Source organism: Sminthopsis crassicaudata, chromosome 1, assembly GCF_048593235.1.
Source record: "Sminthopsis crassicaudata isolate SCR6 chromosome 1, ASM4859323v1, whole genome shotgun sequence".
NCBI classification, from domain to species: Eukaryota; Metazoa; Chordata; class Mammalia; order Dasyuromorphia; family Dasyuridae; genus Sminthopsis; species Sminthopsis crassicaudata.
The window spans coordinates 542305406-542325746 of NC_133617.1; the positions used below are offsets into that span (position 1 = coordinate 542305406).

The following is a 20341-nucleotide window of genomic DNA, read 5'->3' on the forward strand; positions in this document are numbered from 1 at the left end:
ACAACCAAAAAACAAAAGACTTAATGTGGAAATCACAACTCAGTATTTTTAGATAATTAAAACTGATTGACAACAGGTATGCTCTAAATTGAGAATTATTACCTACCTATAGCTAAAATAATGCCAGTATTAACTATAATCCATTTTTCTTGGCTAAAACATTATATAGAAATAATTTTAAAATTACTTATGTTATATATGTGTGTGTATTTAAAATATCAAATCATGTCCTATTAAATAAAAATTAATTTTCAACCTGCTTTAAATGTACAAAGGATTTGTACAATTTATTTAATTTGACATTGTTACTTCTTTTGCCTCCTGTCTTAGGTCTCTATTGTCATGGACCCATTGTCATGGGTTTTTGTCCTTTGTCCTTCTATTCTCTTACTTCTTAATCCTCTTTAATTAGATTTTTGTTAGATAATAATCAGATAGATACAATTCCTTTGTTTTATAACTTAATTATTCTGAACTCTATAAATTTGTTTTTATTTCACCTTTTCACTTCCCTTAAGTATTAATTTAAAAAAAAAAACTTTTAAACCTGACTTTTCATTTTTGGATGATAGAAATAAAAAGTTGGTCTGAAGGAAATGTAGTATAATGGACATGTAGCAATATACCATCAGTAGAAAGATTCTGTAAAGTAAAACTGCTCCAAAAGCTTTAGGTAGGTTCCTTTGAGCAAAAGTTGAATTTGGAGTATTATAGAAAGGAAACATAAGTTGGTTCTTCTTACCTGGATTGTATTTCCCCAAATCTTCTGATTTCCAAATCCAAAGCTTTTTTTTTCTCATTAGTCTTCTTTGATTTAATTGTATTACCCTTTTCTGTTTTTCTTCTTATGTCTCTATTTCTATGTTTCTTTTATTGTTTCCTTTCTTTCCCAAAACTTATAATGTGAGTGCTTTCTAAGTTCTGTTCTCAGACCTATGATAATCTCTGGTTTTACGACTCCTTCAGGGATATCATCCATTTAATAATTTCATTGATCATACCTATTGGGTGTCTACCAAAATTATATTACCATCTTTGACCTTTTATCAACTTCTGAGCTTGTGCAACTGCTCAGCCATCTGTTGAACAAAGTCTATTTAGGTCTCCTGCTGTTACTTCAAATTCAACATATTTATAAAGCTGAGATCCTTTTTATTGGCCCCCCTTTCCCTCTTCTCTTAACCTCTACCACAAATATAATATCTTCCCTGGGATTATTTTTATTGCTCTATTTTTTAAAGGCTTCACAGTTTTGATCTGTTGTTTCCAGCCTGATACAGTTCTACTCTCAAGCCTGGTGCCCATTCCTTCCTTTATTCCTGGGGGCTTACCATATTGATGTGGTAGACACCAATCTGCTTAGCCTACTTCAGCTCAGAACTCTGAACCTCAGGTTAACCTCCAGTCTCCTTTTATAATCTAGTTGCATTTGTATTTTCAGACCAATTTCATACTGCTTTCCCTCTTGTATGCTACATTTTGATCTCACTGCCTCTTTACTATGACCCATCATAGCTTATGCTTGCTAGGAGGTATGCTATTTATTATGCTAAAGCTATTTAGCACGTTGTTTAGTCAACTGATCAAAATTTGCCATAAGATAGAGTTTAATATCCTATTGAGCAACAATGTTTCTTAAATCTATTTTATTCTCTCTTAAGGTTATACCTTATTAGACTTTTTTTTTTCTGTGACTCAAATACAACTTCTATTCTAGGAAATATATTCTTCAGTGGGTTAAACAAGTGTTTTGTTTTATTTTATTTTATATAGGATAAGAAATGGGTTCTTAGTCATGAAGATGTCACATTGGGAGAACTACTAGGCAAGGTAAATAATTAAATGTCTTAACTTTTAAAAGTTCTATTCAAGTTTGTATTTTATATTTGTAGTAAAGTCTTAAGATTTCTTTTTTTTTTTTCTTCAAAACTAATTTTTTTTCTTATTTCCTAAAATTCATTAAGGTGTATTTGAAACAAATTAATGAAAGCATAGTACCACATCTGATGATGTATATGTATATGTGAATGTATACATACAGTTCACTTTTGATATTTTTGCCTATTAAAACAACTGTGTTGAAACTGAGTAATAATTTAAAGTTTCATAATAGCTTAAAAGATAACCTACATAATTTTTTTGAAGAAACACGAGAAAAAGATATATTACAAATACAAATGTGTATCTTTAAAATAGTGTCACTGTACAAGTGAAATAATGAAAGATCTTATGTAGAAGTAGAGTATATTAAACAAATTGTATTCTTTATTCTTTCTTTCTCTTTCTGGGTTATATACCAGAAATAGTTCAAAAAATTAAATATTAACACTTTTAATTTTAATTTTTAAAAAATTTTCAATACTGTTTTATTTTTCCAAATACATGTAAATATATTTTCAACATTCATATTAGCAACATTTTATTTTCCAATTTTTTTTTCCTTCTCCCCAAGTAATCTGATATAGGTTAAATATGTGCAGTTCTTTTAAAAATATTCCATATTTGTTGTGTTAAGCAAAAAAAAAAAAAAATCACACCAAAAGGAAGGGAAAAAACCCAAAAACATGAGAAAGAAAAAACAACAACAATAATAATACAGGAAAAATAGGTGAAAATACTATACTTTGATCTATATTTGGTCTCCATAGTTCTCTCTCTGGGTGCAGATGGTATTTTCCATCCCAGATCTATTGGAATTGCTTTGAAGTAGTGCATTGAGAAGAGCTAAGACTATCACAGTTGATCATCACACATATTTGTTGATGTTCTACTCACTTCACTAAGCATCAATTCATAAGTCTTTCCAAGGTTTTCTGAAAACATCCTTTGTTTCTTATAGAACAATAATTTTTTTATTACCTAATTTGTCATAATTTATTCAGGTATTCTGCAACTGACTTTCCAATTCCTTGCCACTACAAATGGGCTGCTACAAACATTTTTGCACATGTGGGTCCTTTTCCCTTTTTAATGATCTCTTTGGAATACAGACCCATTGCTGGATCAAGGGTCATATACACAGTTTTATAGCTGGGCAAATTGCTTTCCAGAATATATGGATCATTTCACAATTCCATCAACAATGCATTAAACATTTTAATTCTAAAAATTCTATATCAAATTATATCACCAGATTGGATAAAGATTTTAAATATAAATCATCTCAAGATAAGAAACAGTTTTGTGTTAAGGAGGCCAGTGTCAAATAAGAAAGATCTAAATTCAAGTCCTGTGTCTAATATATAATGCCTTTATGGCACTGGTTAAGTTTCTTACGGTAAGTTGCAGAACAGTGGGAGCTCTCATAGAAGGAATTTCATTAAAATCACATCTGGACCCTTTAACAATGTTATAAATAGACATATATATGCAGCAATGCATTTTTTTAAACATAGTACTCAAGCTATATAAAAATATAGATACTGTATATTACAGAAAAATTATATGATTATACTATTCCTTTTTCTCAACACTAACTTTATAAGGAAGTTCCAATGCATATGTTATTGCTCCATAAGAAATGGAAGAAAAACTAGTGAGAATGGAAGAAAGTAAATGCAAATTAAATATTCTTTTGTTTATACTTCAGTTATAATGCTTAAATGTTTATTTAAAATATTGATTTATTTCATTAGATGTGTTTCTATAAAAAGATTTGATTGATCTTATCTTCATGATATGAAATTCAAGACAGTGTAAAATTTCAAAAAATTTACAGTAAGAAATGTGAAAGGCAAACAATCTCATCCATAAATTATTAATGTCTTATAATTAAGGTATAATATGTAAAGTAGATATTAATAATATGTGATAAATTTGCTATTCAGGAAATATAAATTTTATGAAATAATTTATGGCACTTGGCTTATAATAGGGACCAATGAAGGGCTTGTTAAATTGTACCGCTAAAGATATGGTCAAGATATAAGCTATTTAATAAATTCATAAAATTAAGACACAAAATTTCCATTGTACATACAAATAACTTTATATGTTATTGATGTTGAAAAATTTGGGGAAGAGCCCCAAACTAAAGAATAGTAATAGATGTTTGCTTTCTATTCTTTAATCATTTTTTATGGAAGCTACATTCATTATCTTCAGGTCCTTGAATCATAAGATACAATGGAAAATTTAGAATGATAAAGGAATGGAAAATAAAAAAAATAATAAATAATTATTATAATACATATAAAACAGCTGCCAAACAAGAAGAGAGTATGTGACAAGCTGAAATATTCAGTAGTAGGGAAATTTTTCTTTTCAATTAAAGAAAATCCCTCTAATAATTATTATATTTAGTCATCTTATTTTTTAAAATGCAGTTTGGGAGTAAAATTAAAATTGAATTCATTAAAAAAAAATTTCAAAAACTTAATAGTACCAGAAGTAGAATGTGCCAATTTCAGCAAGTTTAATTAACCTCCTTTGAAAGACTGTCCTCTAAAAAACCTATATGACAGTTGATAAATCATTCCATAAGAAATTCTTCAAATAGAATAAAATGAATCACTACATAATGATTGTCAGTGAATAGAAAATAGAATTATCAAGTGAACAGGATATTTCTTGGAATTATGGTAAATTGGTTATTATAAAATTATCTTCTTAGAATCCAGTGCCATCCAAATTACTAGTTATGCCACTCCTCAGCTCAGAAACCATCAATTATTCAGAAAGTCTACCTTTACCTTTTTGTAAATCATATTTTAGACTTCAAATGATCTTTTTAACTTTATCTCCTGCATTTCTGTCCCATATCCCTAGTTCTTATCTGTGCTGCTTCCCATTCATGAAATATACTTTGTCTTTTTTTATCTCCTTACCTCTGTTTATAACTTCTATCTCTTCCTAGAATTTACCTTTCTTATAGAGCTTTCAGAATCACAGTTATTGTCAGTTAATCAACAAGTTTTAACTACTATATACCAGGTATTGTGCTAAGCAAAGAATGGTAAACAGTGGCTACTTTCAGTGAGCTTACAAGTGGGAAGCTTACAGTTTTTTTTTTATCTAGTTTTCTAAGTTACTAAGTAATTAGACTACTCTTATCCTGTACCTTTATTTACTATTATTCCATACTATTTCAATAACTAGAATAAATTCCTCATTTTATATCATTCCCATTTCTTTAAAAACCCTTTACTTCTTTAAGACCCAAATCAAAATTGCCTTACATAACAAAAAAATAATCATAATCAAACCCCTTTGAAAATTAGATCTTTTTAATCCCTCTTCCTAGAAGCATGCCATTAACATAATAAGTGCTTATTAAGATTGTCAAAATGGATTAAAAGTAAACTCTTACTCCAAAAAAACTATTGATAATTCCTAAGTAATTAAAAGTTGGTTACAATAAATTTTGTAGTATTCTAGATGACTAGTGGCTTGATAAATTGTTTCAATGTCATGGGATACCTTTGGCAGTTTGATGAAGCCTATGAGTCCCTTCTTGATAGTTTTTTAAAATTCATGTAATAAAATTCTTTGTAAAGAAAACCAGTTAAAATTAAGTTTATATTTGTATAACTGAAATGATTCTGCTGTTTTGGAGTACAATCTGAAATTATGCCCAAAGAGTTATAAAACTGTGACCTTTGACCCAGCAATACCACTATTAGGTCTGTTTCCCAAGGTGACTGGGGTTAAAAAAAGAAAAAAAGAACTTATATGTTCAAAATATTTATGGCAATTTTCTTTTGGGTGTCAAAAAACTAGAAATTGAGATATTGCTCATTAATGGCAGAATTGATAACAAATTGTTAATATGATTGTTATGGAATACTGTAAAGGGCTGAAACTCTTGAGTCAATGCACTGAGGTCAGACAGTAGAGCACTTGAGGCTAATTACCAATTGGACAATACTCTATAAGAATATGCTTGGAAAATGGCCCTTCTCACTATCCTATGCTGGCCCAATCATTTGGTGTATACAGAGAATTGTGGGAGGGACTAGGAGGTGGAGGAGACTAGCTAGGGTGACTTCTGCAAGAGAGACGAGGAGGCGATCCTATGCATCCACTATCTTCACTTCTCCACTAAAGACCAAGAATAAAGACTTTTGCTTATCCTGATTCCAGCTGATTCTAAGGTATCCAAGGTGCTAATGCAGTTGCCACAGAATATTACTAAACAATAAGAAATGATGAGCTGGCTGATTTTAGAAGAATGTGAAAAAAAACTTGCATGAAATGGTAAAAAGTGAAGTAAGCAGAACCAAGAATACATTTTGTATAGTAACAGCAATAGTATTCATAGAATTGTGAATAACCAAGTTATTTTTGAGTACTATAAATACTCAAATCAAATATGAAGGGCCTATGAAGGAAAATACTATTTACCTCCAGCGAAAGAACTGATTATGTAAAACCATATTTATAAAACTGCATCAAATGATTGCTTTTTCTAGTATGAGCTGAGGTGGATTAGGGAAATCGTTTAGAACTTAAGATGTAATAAAATAAGTAAGGAGAAAAAATTAAGTTTATAGCCCTTAGGTTATATATTTAAAGAAAGAAGAATAGAAGATCTATTTTAGAGCCTTGGAGTACAACTTCCCAAAATTTATCCCTGTTTTATGGCATCCTTAAATTATATTTACTTTTTTTTCTTAATTTTATATGTGAATATATGTGTGTTTTATATGTTTGTATGTGTGTTTGTAATATGCATATATGTGAAATCTAGGGGAAAAAATAGCAAATCCTAAGTGAGACACTTTTCCCACACATTTTAGAAATCTTGACTCAGGTCTCTAATACTTCAAATTTAAAAGTCTTGATTTTTTCAATATTTGTATAATGATGTAAAGTCAGTGATAAATTTTGGAGAAGTTCTTAAAGTTCTGATAAGGATGGCAAAAAATCTTTTCTTAAATATTCACAACAGCAACAATCATCGTATTGAATGGGTGGTAAGTTCTGACTTTTGCAAAATAACTTACTGTTTTAATCATCTTTCTACTACTTCAACACTTTGAAACCAATAGAATGTTCAGGTAAAACTAATTTGAATTAGTATGTAATGAGTGTTTTTTCAAATAAGGTCAGAGTTTGAGGTTTGAGGAAAAGTGAAACTTTAATCTTTTCTCTAGGAATTAGACTTCTTGGACAAAGCTTTTTTAGTTTCCTTCTTTTCCTCAAATCTCTCTCATTTTTCATCCCCTCTTCTTTCACTTTTGTTTTGTAAGATATTGGTATAACTAGGTGGGTGAAGAATGGAAACCATTCCAAATTTTTTTCCACCCAAATATCTGACTAAATTTAACTTTAAATCATGATAATAATGTAAATTATGTTCTTGTATTTTTAAGGGTACATGCTTACTTATCAAAAGCTTATTTTTAATAGTAAATACATTTTCATTTTCAGGGTAATTTTGGTGAAGTATATAAGGGAACATTAAAAGATAAAACTCCTGTTGCTGTAAAAACTTGTAAAGAAGATCTTCCTCAGGAACTGAAAATAAAATTTTTACAGGAGGCCAAGTGAGTTCTGTAAAATAAACCATAATTTTGTTGATGGAATATTGAATAATTCATTGTGATGTAATATTTAAGACATTGAATTGTGATTTGCTCAATGGTTTGTGAATCTAGAAAATGTCTTTTAAAATCTGGTATTACTTCTTAAAGAAATCAATAACGTGTTTGAGGTGAACTATAACTACTAGGTGGTACAGTGGTAGATAGTGTAGCCTGTTGTCAGGAAACCCTGAGTTTAAATTCATTGGTCTCAGACACTTAATAACATGTGACGTTGGACAAAATATTTAATTTGTTTGCCTCCATGTCCTTATCTATAAAAATGAAGTGGAGAAGAAACTATTCTAATATTTTCAGCAGGGAACCCCCAGATGGGGTCATCTAGAGCCAGACTTGACTGAATAATTAGATAAATATAGTCAATTCAACTGTTAAATAACACCCAATATGGACTTTCCAAGTTTATTTTAATTGAATAAGACCATTACAATCTCATTTACACATCACTGTGTAGAGCTATATAAGTTTTTGCACATATTTAAATCTTTTTGTTACATTTGTATCCTTTCATTAGAACTAAACATCAATTCTTTTTCCATATCTTCCTAACTCACATTTCCAGGAAGCCATAGTTCCGTTCTTCTACTTAAATTCTTCCTTTTCATTAACCTTTCAATTTTATGCTTCCCAATTCCCCTTGCTAATTATGTTAACTTCTTTCGACTTTTAAGTAAAATTGCTTGTCCTATTTCACATTCCCCCTCTCATTTCCCTGCATCAATCTACATTTGGTGGCCCAGTGGAAGCCCTTGTGACATTTTGGACATGGAGTGTCTTCTCACTTGAGCTCTTAGATGTCCAACTTTTCCACATTGAAAACATCGATGAGTTTCTCTAGAAGTTCCTTGCCAGGAGGGACCCTGTCTTCCATATTCATCATAGTCTGGGTGTGTAAAAAGTATTTGTCCCTACTGTAGCATAGTGTCTACTCTCTCCTCTAAATGATCTCCTCTAAAAAAGCATCTTTGTCTAGTCCCCATATAATTCTTTTGCAAATTTCATTGGCATTTTCCATAGCCAAATGTCTGGTCTTTATTTCTGTAGCTGCATTTTCTCCAGTAGTTCTTTTGACAGCTGTTTGCAGACGTCCCACAAAATCCGCAAAAGGTTCATTGGTACCTTGCTCTATTTTTGTGAAAGCCTCCCCCCAATCTTTCTGTCTGGGGAGGGAACCCCAAGCTTTTATTGCAGCCTTAGAAATTTGCTCATACACTGTCATGGTATAATTAATCTGTTCTGAATTCTCTCCATACTGACCTTCACCTGCTAGTTGGTCAAAAGTGAATTGTGTGTTAACTCCTGTTTCCATATTGCTTCTGACTTGAATTCTATATAATTCATGAAACTCCGAAAGCACAACAAGTTTTGTCCAGGTTCCAAACATGTCCTAGCTATGGATTTCCAATCATTCGGGGTTAGGATTTCATAAGACAAACCATCTAGTTTTTAACATAAGCTGATGTAGCCCCATAAAGGGTACAACCTTTTTTCAAATCCTTAATTTTATTCCAATCAAAGGAGTATATCTTTTCTTTTTTTGACCTAAAAAGTCAATCTCTTCAATCATAGGATATGCATGTATAAAATCACTTACATCCTGTCCGTCTCTCTTAGCTTTAACCAATGCTTTTTCTAATCTTGTCATAGGCTGCTTCACAGGCCATTCTGTTTGTGTCACTGCCTCTTCCCCTCCTCCTTCTTCCTCCACCCCTGAAGGGTTAATTGAAGGAGGAGGTGGAAAATGCTCTCATTGCTCAGAATTGTATTTAACTCCATTGTTATCTGATTCATCCTTTTCACCTAATTTATTTGGATCCTTCCCCTCTGGTTCTTCTTTTTCTTTAGTTGAACACATATAATTTCTTAAAGCCACTTGAATTAAATTGTATGTATGAAGTATATCTTTGGAAAGTAAGTTTGGTTTGGAATTGTAGTGTTCACCTAGTTCTTCTCCTACTAATTCCCATTCATCTAAATCCAGTTCTTTTTCCAGAGAAAAACAAAGACATAAGACCTGCACAGTTTTTAAAAGTTCAGTGATCTCCTACAAAATTATAATCAATCCTTGGCTTTTCATTGACAATTGCTCTCTAAATATTTTCTTTGAACAGAAACAGAAGGCTGTTTTCTAAAAATCTGCCCCATTTTGCTGAAATTCTACTTTAGCTCTTTAACAAAATTTCTTTGTTACAGAGAGACTTTTCCACTGGAATCAAGATCTTGTTGGTCCCTGTTTGGGTGCCAAAATGTCAATGTCCTTACACATAATTCATTTAATCCATACAAAAACCTGTTCTTTCCTCCATTTTACAGTTAAGAAAACAGGAAAACAGGTTAATTGACTTGAGCAAGATTACACAGCCAGTAAGGGTCTGAGACTGGATTTGAACCCAGGTCTTCCTAACTCCATGCCCAGTACTCTACCCATTAATTACATAGCTGATAATTACAACAATGGTTGACTTACAATGACATTAACATTTTGTATCTTCAGATCTAAAGTCTTCAGATCTAAAGAAGTTTATGGTCAAGGTACTATAGGTCCTGATTTAAGCATTGAGTAAATTTAGCATCTCAGCAAAAGGAATGAATTCTCAGTCATGCAGGGTTGTGACCACACAATGTTATTAGGATTTCCCAACAATATCATTTTTCTTCCAAGATTCTATCATGGCTTCTATCATGAGAACCACATACATTGGCCCATTGAAGTGGCTGCTCGCCTTTGTAGGAAGTATATCTTGAAATATTGGAAGCTTTTGAAAGAGTTTATGGAATATACTCAAAAATTTATAATAGAAGAAGAGAAAACGATGGCATGGGCTGTGCAGGACGCTGACTACAAAGTTACATACTGGAAGATGTTTGAGAAAGAAAGTCTTGCAATACAAGAACACCTACTGGGTATGAAGGATGAAACTGAGATAGCACAACATGAAGAACTTATTGTCGAGCAGATGGATGAGACATTCAGGGAGCTCTATCAGATGCTGAAGGAGTTGGATGCTACTCTCCTTGACCTTCACCAGACTGACTCTTTCCAGACTGCCTTCTCCTTTTACCCTCCCAGAGAATGGGCTTGTGGATACTTCAAGGGCTTGTGGGAACTACTTACAACCAATGAACTTGCTCCTTTTAAAGGTGTATACTCCTTTAAAGGTATAAACTCCTTTTCAGAAGCCTAAAAGTGTGAACTAAAGAGCTAGAGAATTGTTAAGTACTATGCTAAATTAGACAACTGAGTTAGCACCTAGTAATCCTAACAAGTAATAGCAACATATTTTTCCCTCTCAAAAAATATGATGGTAAGACTTTATTGTATTTGATTCTTTCTGTTTCAGGGAAGTTAGATGGCATAGTAGACCTAGAGTCAAGACAGACCTGACTTCAAATCCTCCCTCAAAATTTGCTGTGTCTCTGAGCCAATCATTTAACCAAGGATGCTCCAGTTTTCTTATCTGTAAAATGAGTCGGATAGTAACACCTAATATTAACACAGGATTACTGTGTGGATAAAATGAAATATTTGTAATATGCTTTGTAAATCTCAAAGTGTTAGGACCTATTATTAGTAGTATTATCTATTTCTTTTTGGATTAATTTTTAAAATGACCTATACAATATCTCTTAGTTTAAATGTAAATTGAGGTCCTTGTCTTATAGGAAAACCTGGTAAATTTGCTAGGGATATTACTTCACATTTATGCAGCTATTCACTTACAACTTAGTGGAGAATTTGAGACTTTTTTGTTTCCTTGAAAGTTTCTTTTTTTTCTTTTTCTTTTTCTTTCCCCCCCCCCCCCCCCCCCCCATGGCTAGGGTTAAGTGACTTGCCCAGGGTCACACAGCTAGGAAGTGTCTGAGACCAGATTTGAACTCAGGACCTCCTGAATTCAGGGCTGGTTCTCTATCCACTGCGCCACCTAGATGCCCCCGAAAGTTTTTTATAAGAAGATTTTTAAAAAGACAATCCAGGCTTAAGTTTCTTACAGTGGAATGTACTGGAATTTTTATACATTTGAAGGATTTTTCCTAACAGTTCTGCCAGACTTTTAAAGATTCCTGTGTAAATATAGAAGTGTAGACATTCTTTTCACATTTTAAATATGCATGCTTCCTAGGTAACTATACATTTATGATTCTTATCACACTGAAATGTTTATGCTATGTTTCACATTTAAAGATCTTCATAATGTGACCCCTTCCAACTTTTCTAGTCTTCTTCCAGTTTCTTTCCTTCCCTGTATGGCTCAGATATACTGAGCTACCTTTTGTTCTTTTTAACATGACACTCCCATCTTCTTTCTGCCTTTACACTGACTGTGTATTTCCCAGTGCCTGGGATGCTCTCCCATCTTCTACTACAAATTTTAGTTTCCCTGACTTCCTTCTAGTTTCAACTCGAGTGACCTTCTAGAAGATCCCTTTCTTGGTCTCTCCAGTTGAGATTGTCTTTTGAGATTACATATTATTTATTCTATATATAGCATTCATCTAGTTATTTACACATTATTATTTTTTCCTCCATTAGTCTGTGATAGAGATTTTTTTTTTTGCCTTTCATTGTATTCCTACCTGGGTTTTAAAATTTTTCCTTGCATGTTTATGTTTCCTTGAACATACTTATAGGTACATTTTAATTTTGATAATTTGTTTCGTTTCAGTTAATCCTTTCATTTTTGGGGGGCCAAGAACAGCTTCTCTAAAAATGAATGATGTTATCTATAGGATATAAAAAGTAATACATTTGATTAGTAGTTTATAGAAAAAAGTTGTGAAACTTTGTTTAACATGCTTACAATATAATATATAAAGAAAATTATATTTTCTGAAGGGAGTAAAAAGATAAACATCATCATATATTAGAAAATTGGCAACCTGTTATTAATTTACTGCTATTTGTTTTTTCTACTCATAATGTTAGCTGCAGAATTATTTGCACAACTGTTTAACTAATTTTCTGCTCTATGATTTGACAGTGTATTATTTTAACATTGATAACTTAATAAACTTCAATGGACTCAAATATTTTATATGTTTTGAGAGTCATTTAATTTTATGTGTTGATATCATGCTGGTTGATTAATGGAATTTCTTTACTTTCTAGAAAACTGTTGTCCACCAACTGAGATTTGATATTAAAAATCAAACATTGTAAAGTTTTTTAAAAATTTTAGAGCATTTTTTAACTGTGACCTTGTTTTCTAAAATATTGATAACTATCTTTCAATATACTTGACTTTCTTTTGTAATATTATCTTATTTTACTTTATTCATTTAAACACAATTATTCTCAGAAAGGGTTCTTTAAGCTTCACCCTGCAAAGATGCCTCTGACACAAAAAAGATTAAGAACCAGTATAGAATAAATGACTAGTTATCAGTCATTGACAGTTATCTGCCATAACTGTCACTATTATTCCTATACTGTCTTTCTACTTAAAAGTCACAATATGTTATCATTCTTAAAATATTTTTCAGTTCTTTGCTTATTAATATTATAAACATATATGTAGGTATATACGTTGTGTTTATATATATGTGTGAATGTAGATACACACACATATATATATATGTACATTTTAAATTTTTTTATTTTGATCCTAAATTTAAATAGTTGCATTCATACCATAGTCTTTTCTCTTTTGGAAATAATAGAGCTCTTTGACCATGATAATAGAGAAACAATGGAATAATAAAAATGGAAAGTATTTGCAGAGTTAATATTATCTATTTTTACCCCTGCATCAGTCATCCTGTTTGTATGGATATGTATTTTACATTTGAAGACACCAGGGACATCTGTGACCTATCTCAATATTTACAATGATCTCTATTAGGAAGTGTCTCTTTATTATCTAAGCTAATTTTCTCCTATTCAATGTGAATATATTTCCTCATTCCAAACTGAGACAAACTATTTATATTAAATTTTAGTATAACTTTTAATTTTTTACAGAATTTAAAAGAATGTACTATTTTCTTCCAGTTTAGATTATCTCAATTCCCATAGTGTTTGCCTAAGTTCTTTTTCTTTTTTTTTTTTTAATGATGATTTTATTATTATTATAACCATTAAGTTTTATCAAAGTCTTGTGCTTAATGCAGCATTTTTCTTATGGCAGAAAGAAGGGGAGATTCATTTGGGGTAGACGGTAATTCCCATAATTTCATTGTTTGAGGAAACAACTAGTGAGAGCCTTACACTACTAATGCAGGTCTGCCTACAATTTCTAGTCTTAGAGAAATTCCTGGAATGCTAAGAGGTTAAGTAACTTGCCCGGAGTCATACCCAGATAGACTGTGTTAGAAGTTGGATTTAAACCCAGGGCTTTCTGGCTAAGAGGTGCCAGAGTCATACAGGCAGGATGTATTAGAAATTGGACTTAAACCTGGGGCTTTTGGGGTTTGAATCTAGCTCTAGTCACTAGGCTGTGTATTTTATTTTATACATTATGTTGTCAAACTTTCTAAAAACAGTTTTACATTTTAAATTCATGTTTATCATGTAATCCAAGATGAATACACAATTTTCAGTTTCACTTGTTTATAATTATCTGATTCAAAGTCAGATTTTGTGAAAGCATGTGTTCTATAGGATTTTATACATAACTAATTATATGTAGTGTGACAATCAACCATATATCAATTGAGTAAATATTAAGAATGAATCATGGTACCAAGTACAGTAGAAAAGGACCAGAAAGTCTAGAGAAATCAGGATTTGTATTTTAGATTATCAATCTTCAAACATAAAAGCTATAAACATAAACATATGTGTATATATAAATATAAAGTTATAAGAGACCTTCACAGTCATATAGTCCTATTCCTTTATTTTACAAATGAGGAAATTGATTCCCAGAAATGTTAATTGATTTGTTTAAAGTTTTACAGCTATGAAATAGCAGAATAAGAGTTTCAGATTCAGGTTATCTGATATTAAGGCCTTTGCTTATAGAATAAATAATTAGGTTTTTTTGTGTGTTAATTTAAATTATAAATTTAATAATATATTTAAATATTTAATAATAAAATATTACATGTATAAAATATATAATATATAATTATATAATATAAATTATAAATAGTAATATAATTTGTTCTTCTATCCAGAATACTCAAACAATATGACCATCCTAATATTGTCAAGCTTATAGGAGTTTGCACACAAAGACAACCCATCTACATCATCATGGAACTTATTCCAGGTAAATATTTTCTTTTTCCTGCTTTATGAACTATGTTTCAGCCCATTTAAAAAAAAAAAAATATATATATATATATATATATGTATATATATATTTTTTTTTTTTTTTTTTTCCTCCTATGGTAAATTGTTTTCATGAATTTTCCTTGTTAAATATTTAATGACCTTGATTCTAGTTGTATGGTATAGTGAGATTTAATACAAATACCTTACAGAGGTTATAATGTTAGATAATGTCAATTGCTTTGTTTACTTCAGAAATACGTAATTCATTTGTTTTACTTTGAATTAAGAGACTCCATTCCTTGGGAATTAGATTTATTGATTATGATCTTATGACCAAAGAATATACCAGAAAATATTTATGCAAAATTTAGATTAGTTAGATTTAGGTTTTCAAGGTATAGCTAGGAACTCCATCTTTTATTGCCCTAATTTCCATTTTGTGTCTTTTTAAAAAAATAATGGCTAAAACGTTGTATATTTTTGGTTATTTCTGCTATAGATCATGATACTTCTCACTCCAGATTATTTGGGCTAGTCATTTTTGCCAGTCCTTGAATTTCACTTTCTTCATCTATAATAGAGAATATATACTTTATGATTAATATTTGTCAGGGAAACACTTAATATTCATGGACTTGTATATCTATATCTGGTAATTGTAGTATAAAAGAAATTGAAGTATGTCAGTCAGTAAACATTTATTATATTATACGCCAGGCACTGTGCTAAGCTCTGAGGAAACACAAACAGTGCAAGATTTAGTCTCTGCTTTTGAAAAGCTTACAATCTGATACTTTTGCCACCATCAATTTTTTTTTTTGGTTGTGTTTGAAAAAAAGTACAAGTCAGTAAATGAATATTTACATTAATGTATGTGTATTTATCTATATATTGAAATATATGTGTGTATATATGCATATATATGTATATAATACACAGGTATTATATATATAAAATCAGAAATAAATGATAAGAGGATATATTACATTAAATGTTCCAGAATTGATATCCTGTGTAATTCTTATAGATTCAGAGAATTGTTGTACACATTCCTCCTACTTTTACTATAATTTCCATTTTAATAGAACTTTTTTATTATTATTATGTCCTTTATTATTATTGCATAATTTTTAATCCTAGGATTTTTATTTCATTATCACTATTATCTTAAAATATCATTGCACTATGCTAGTTGCAATACATATTTTTATAGTTTAAATAACATGGTTTATGATCTAAACGATTTTGTGAACTCATTGGGAAAAATTATGGATTAAGTAAACCTCAATTAAAAAGCTGTAAATGACTTTGCTATTGTTTCTCTTTCTCCCTCTCTCCCTTCCTTTCTCTCTCTCTGTCATGTCCCTTCACATAGTTAAAAGATTCCTAATTTTTTTCCTTGATCAGTTTTCTTGATTAGTTTTTGCAATAAAATATCTTACATTTTTTCTGTTTTTTTAGCTTTATGACTTTATATTGATATTTCATGTTAGTTCATGGAGACTATTTGGTCTATTCTGATTTTTAGGGAGGTTATGGCTTGAGCAAAATTTTGTATCTCCCCCCTTTTTTTCTTCTAATTTAGCATTCTTATTTCATTTATAAAAATATTTTAAAACTTTTTAAAACTCTTGCTTCATCTCTTCTAGTAATTCTAATTGAGTTTATGGCCAAGCAGAATTTTTCTCTGAGACATCACTTACAGATATTCTAGAGTCATTCTTTTCTTCTGCATTTAATTGTTAAGTATACATAATATTATAATACTCTTTTTTCAGGTTCTCTTCATCAGTATTTGGTCAGATACATTTTCTAGAGCAGTTTGAAGGAATGTGTGTATGGGACCTCACCATGCTCCTTCCTTTCATTTCATTATCAAGTTTTTAAAAAGTTGTTTTCCACCTTATTGTTTATTCCTGCTTTATCTTATTTTATTCTTCTTCCTAAAATTTCATAGGAAAAAATATATTCTTAACTAGTGTTCTATGGCAAAACTTTAGAATATAAACTCTTCTAAAACAGGACTTGCTTCATTCTTTGAATTTGTTTTTTGCTTAGGACAGTACTTGGCTCACAGTAGGTACTTAAATGATAGTTAATCAATTACCTGATAAGGGAATTGAGAACACTTGCAGATTGAGGTAATTTTTAGACCTCCTTTTAGTCTTGCTAAGGCAATTGATTTGTATTAGTAAAATTTCATTATAAATTTATTATAACTGGTGTTGATTGGTTTACAATTACTGATTAGTTAATTAGTTTTAATAGGTCAGGATTGAATTGTTTCAATTGCATACTATATCTCTTTCTCATTCTTTAGTTTAGCTTTATACTAATTTTGATCTTTAATAAGCCAGTGTTATAATTATACATAGCTGATTCAAGGATTATTGACATATCAATAGCAAGTCTTTCCTTTTCTTTTAAAAGTAATGGATTTCTCTTTTTTTGTGTGTGTGTGACATAATCTGGCATTTACCATGCCTAATACTTACTGTTTTCTCAAAGAACATATTCATGATGTAGAAGCATGTAACTTTGATGTAGTCTACAAATCTTGGGCCTTTCTTCTTTCTTATATATACCTCATACATACTTTTCCATTGTTTTTGACCATCATTACCTATTTCCACTTTTGCATTGAAGTCATCATATATTAAAGTATAAACTGTTTTAATTTAATTTAGCAATTTTTTTGTGGATTTCTTAAGCATGTCATCTTCTAAATGTTAGTGAACAGCAACAGCTATTTTTATAATGATCTTTTTGACACTGCTTATGTTGAGTACTACAATATGAGAAGGCTAAATGTCCCATGAAATCCCAATCAGTGCTGTCAATGCCTTTCTTCTCTTCTTAATGGAGTGCCTTTGAACAATATTTCCATTTAATTTCAACTCCTTTAAACTGATTTCATATATTTTATTCTGAAATTCTTACTTCTAGAATTTCAAGGGCCAAGATGTTGATTTACAAATCTGTGACCCAATTGAACTCTCCAACATTCTCCTCTAAAAAACTTTAAAATAATGCCTCAATCAGATTTTGGAGTGGTAAAGCCAGTGAAGCAAAGACAACTTAGGAAGTCCAGAGGAATGGTCTATAACACTGAGGCATATAGAAACCTGGAACACAGCAAGAGCAACAATGGTGAGCTTTTTGGAGGTGACCATGAGAGCAGCAACTTTGGGAACTCTCCACCCAGAGGTGGAAAGGGGCTTGGACAGCTGGTCAGAAAAAAAAAATTATGTTGGACTGAGTATACCTGGTATTGATCTGTTGCCCATAAGTAGTTCTGTGTCACAGTTCCAGAGGAGAAAAGAGCACTATTGATCAGTTACAAAAGAACAGGAGACCTAGGCATGATTTCAGGGCTAAGAGGAGCACTACTATTTATGGCTACATGGGAGCAAGATTTCGATAAAGACCAAAGCACAGATCAATTGAACAGTCCCAGGATGACATTATCTTGGAAGTACTGTAAACTTGCTGAAAACAGCAACAAATCTGAAGCTTGGAATAGTTCCTCCCTACCTCCAGATAGAAGAGCCAAACTTTTTTTTTTTTTTTAAATAGTTTTTATTTACCAGATATATGCATGGGTAATTTTACAACATTGACAATTGCCAAACCTTTTGTTCTAATTTTTCCCCTCCTTCCCCCCCTCCCCCGATGGCAGGTTGACCAATACATGTTCAATATGTTAAAGTATAAATTAAATACAATATATGTATATATGACCAAACAATTATTTTGCTATGCAGAAAGAATCGGACTTTGAAATAGTGTACAATTAGCTTGTGAAGGAAATCCCAAATGCAGGTGGACAAAATTAGAGGGATTGAGATTCTATGTAGTGGTTCATAGTCATCTCCCAGAGTTCTTCCGCTGGGTGTAGCTGGTTCAGTTTCATTACTGCTCTATTGGAACTGATTTGGTTCATCTCATTGTTCAAAATGGCGACATCCATCAGAATTGATCATCATATAGTAGTGTTGTTGAAGTATATAATGATCTCCTGGTCCTGCTCATTTCTCTCAGCATCAGTTCATGTAAGTCTCTCCAGGCCTTTCTGAAATCATCCTGCTGGTCATTTCTTACAGAACAATAATATTCCATAATATTCATATACCACAATTTATTCAGCCAATCTCCAATTGATGGACATCCACGTAGTTTCCAGTTTCTGGCCACTATTAAAAGGGCTGCCACAAACATTCTTGCACATGTGGGTCCCTTTCCCTTCTTTAAGATCTCTTTGGGATATAAGCCTAGTAGCAACACTGCTGGGTCAAAGAGTATGCACAGTTTGATAACTTTTTGAGTGTAGTTCCAAATTGCTCTCCAGAATGGCTGGATGTATTCACAATTCTACCAACATTGTGTCAGTGTCCCTGTTTTTCCACATTCCCTCCAACATTCTGTATTATCTTTCCTTGTCATTCTAGCCAATCTGACAGGCACATAGTGATTAATAATGACTTAGAGCATCTTTTTATATGGCTAGAAATAGTTTCAATTTCTTCATCTGAGAATTGTCTGTTCATATCCTTTGACTATTTATCAATTGGAGAATGGCTCGATTTCTTATAAATTAGAGTCAATTCTCTATATATTTTGGAAATGAGGCCTTTATTGGAACCTTTGGCTATAAAAATGTTTTCCCAGTTTATTGTTTCCCTTCTAATCTTGTCTGCATTAGTTTTGTTTGTACAAAAACTTTTCAATTTGATATAATCAAAGTTTTGAAGGACTTTCTTAATTATAAGCCAATTTCCTGTATCCTTTTTTCTTACAAGTTATCCTTTTCAGTATATTTGTTTTGGTATTTCAGTCAGATTTTATAATACCCTGCTGAAGTGATGCAGGAGATTGAGAGATTATAGTTTTAGACTATTAGAATGTATTAAATTAAGAGAATACCATGTTATTTTGTGGGAGAGCATAATGATTTCTTAAATGCTAATAAGACAGTCTGGGAATACTGACCTCCTTTTGTGTAGGATCATGGCTAATTATAGGAATAGAATGGGCTCATTTTAGCATTTCTTGACAAGAACAGCAGTGAGCTGGTTTAGAATTCCCATTACTACCAATCAATTGCCTTTCCTTCTACAGTTCACTTTTCTTCAATCAATCATTAGTTTTAAGAACAAACTCCAAAATCTGAAATAGTTTTAAAAAGATTGATTTGGTCACTTAATAGAGGAAAGAGCTGTAAGTTGCATTACACAGAGTTAAGACAAAGGCAAAAAGACATTTACCTGATTGACTTCATGTAGGCAATAGGTAGTCTCATAGAAGAGTTGTTTGACATATATATCAGCAAATAAGTGAATCCAATTTGGGGAATCCAAAACAGATGGGAGTTAAGCATTCTTTATAGCCATTTTGCTTCCCTAGAGTATCTCTGAAATCAACCTAAGCTTTTGGATAAGACAGTTTTCTAGCCATATAAAGCTAGATTCAGACAATAAAGTATTTTCTCACACAGTCAACATTTATTCAGCTCCTACTATATGCCAGGCAAGAACTTTCTGTAGCTTGAACAGTTTGCATGAATTACCTGGTGACCTAAAGG

The 20341-nt window shown here is 31.3% G+C and overlaps 1 protein-coding gene across 5 annotated transcripts in view; it reads left to right on the forward strand.

The window, feature by feature from the left end:
- The window catches only part of FER (FER tyrosine kinase), a 234035-nt gene that overhangs the window by 134372 nt on the left and 79322 nt on the right, over window positions 1-20341 (forward strand). For all 5 annotated transcript variants that reach the window (XM_074281925.1, XM_074281927.1, XM_074281929.1 and 2 more), the window contains 3 exons: window positions 1774-1830; window positions 7372-7487; window positions 14661-14755. In XM_074281925.1, the coding sequence (XP_074138026.1) occupies window positions 1774-1830; window positions 7372-7487; window positions 14661-14755 (268 nt within the window). The remainder of the gene's footprint in view (window positions 1-1773; window positions 1831-7371; window positions 7488-14660; window positions 14756-20341) is intronic.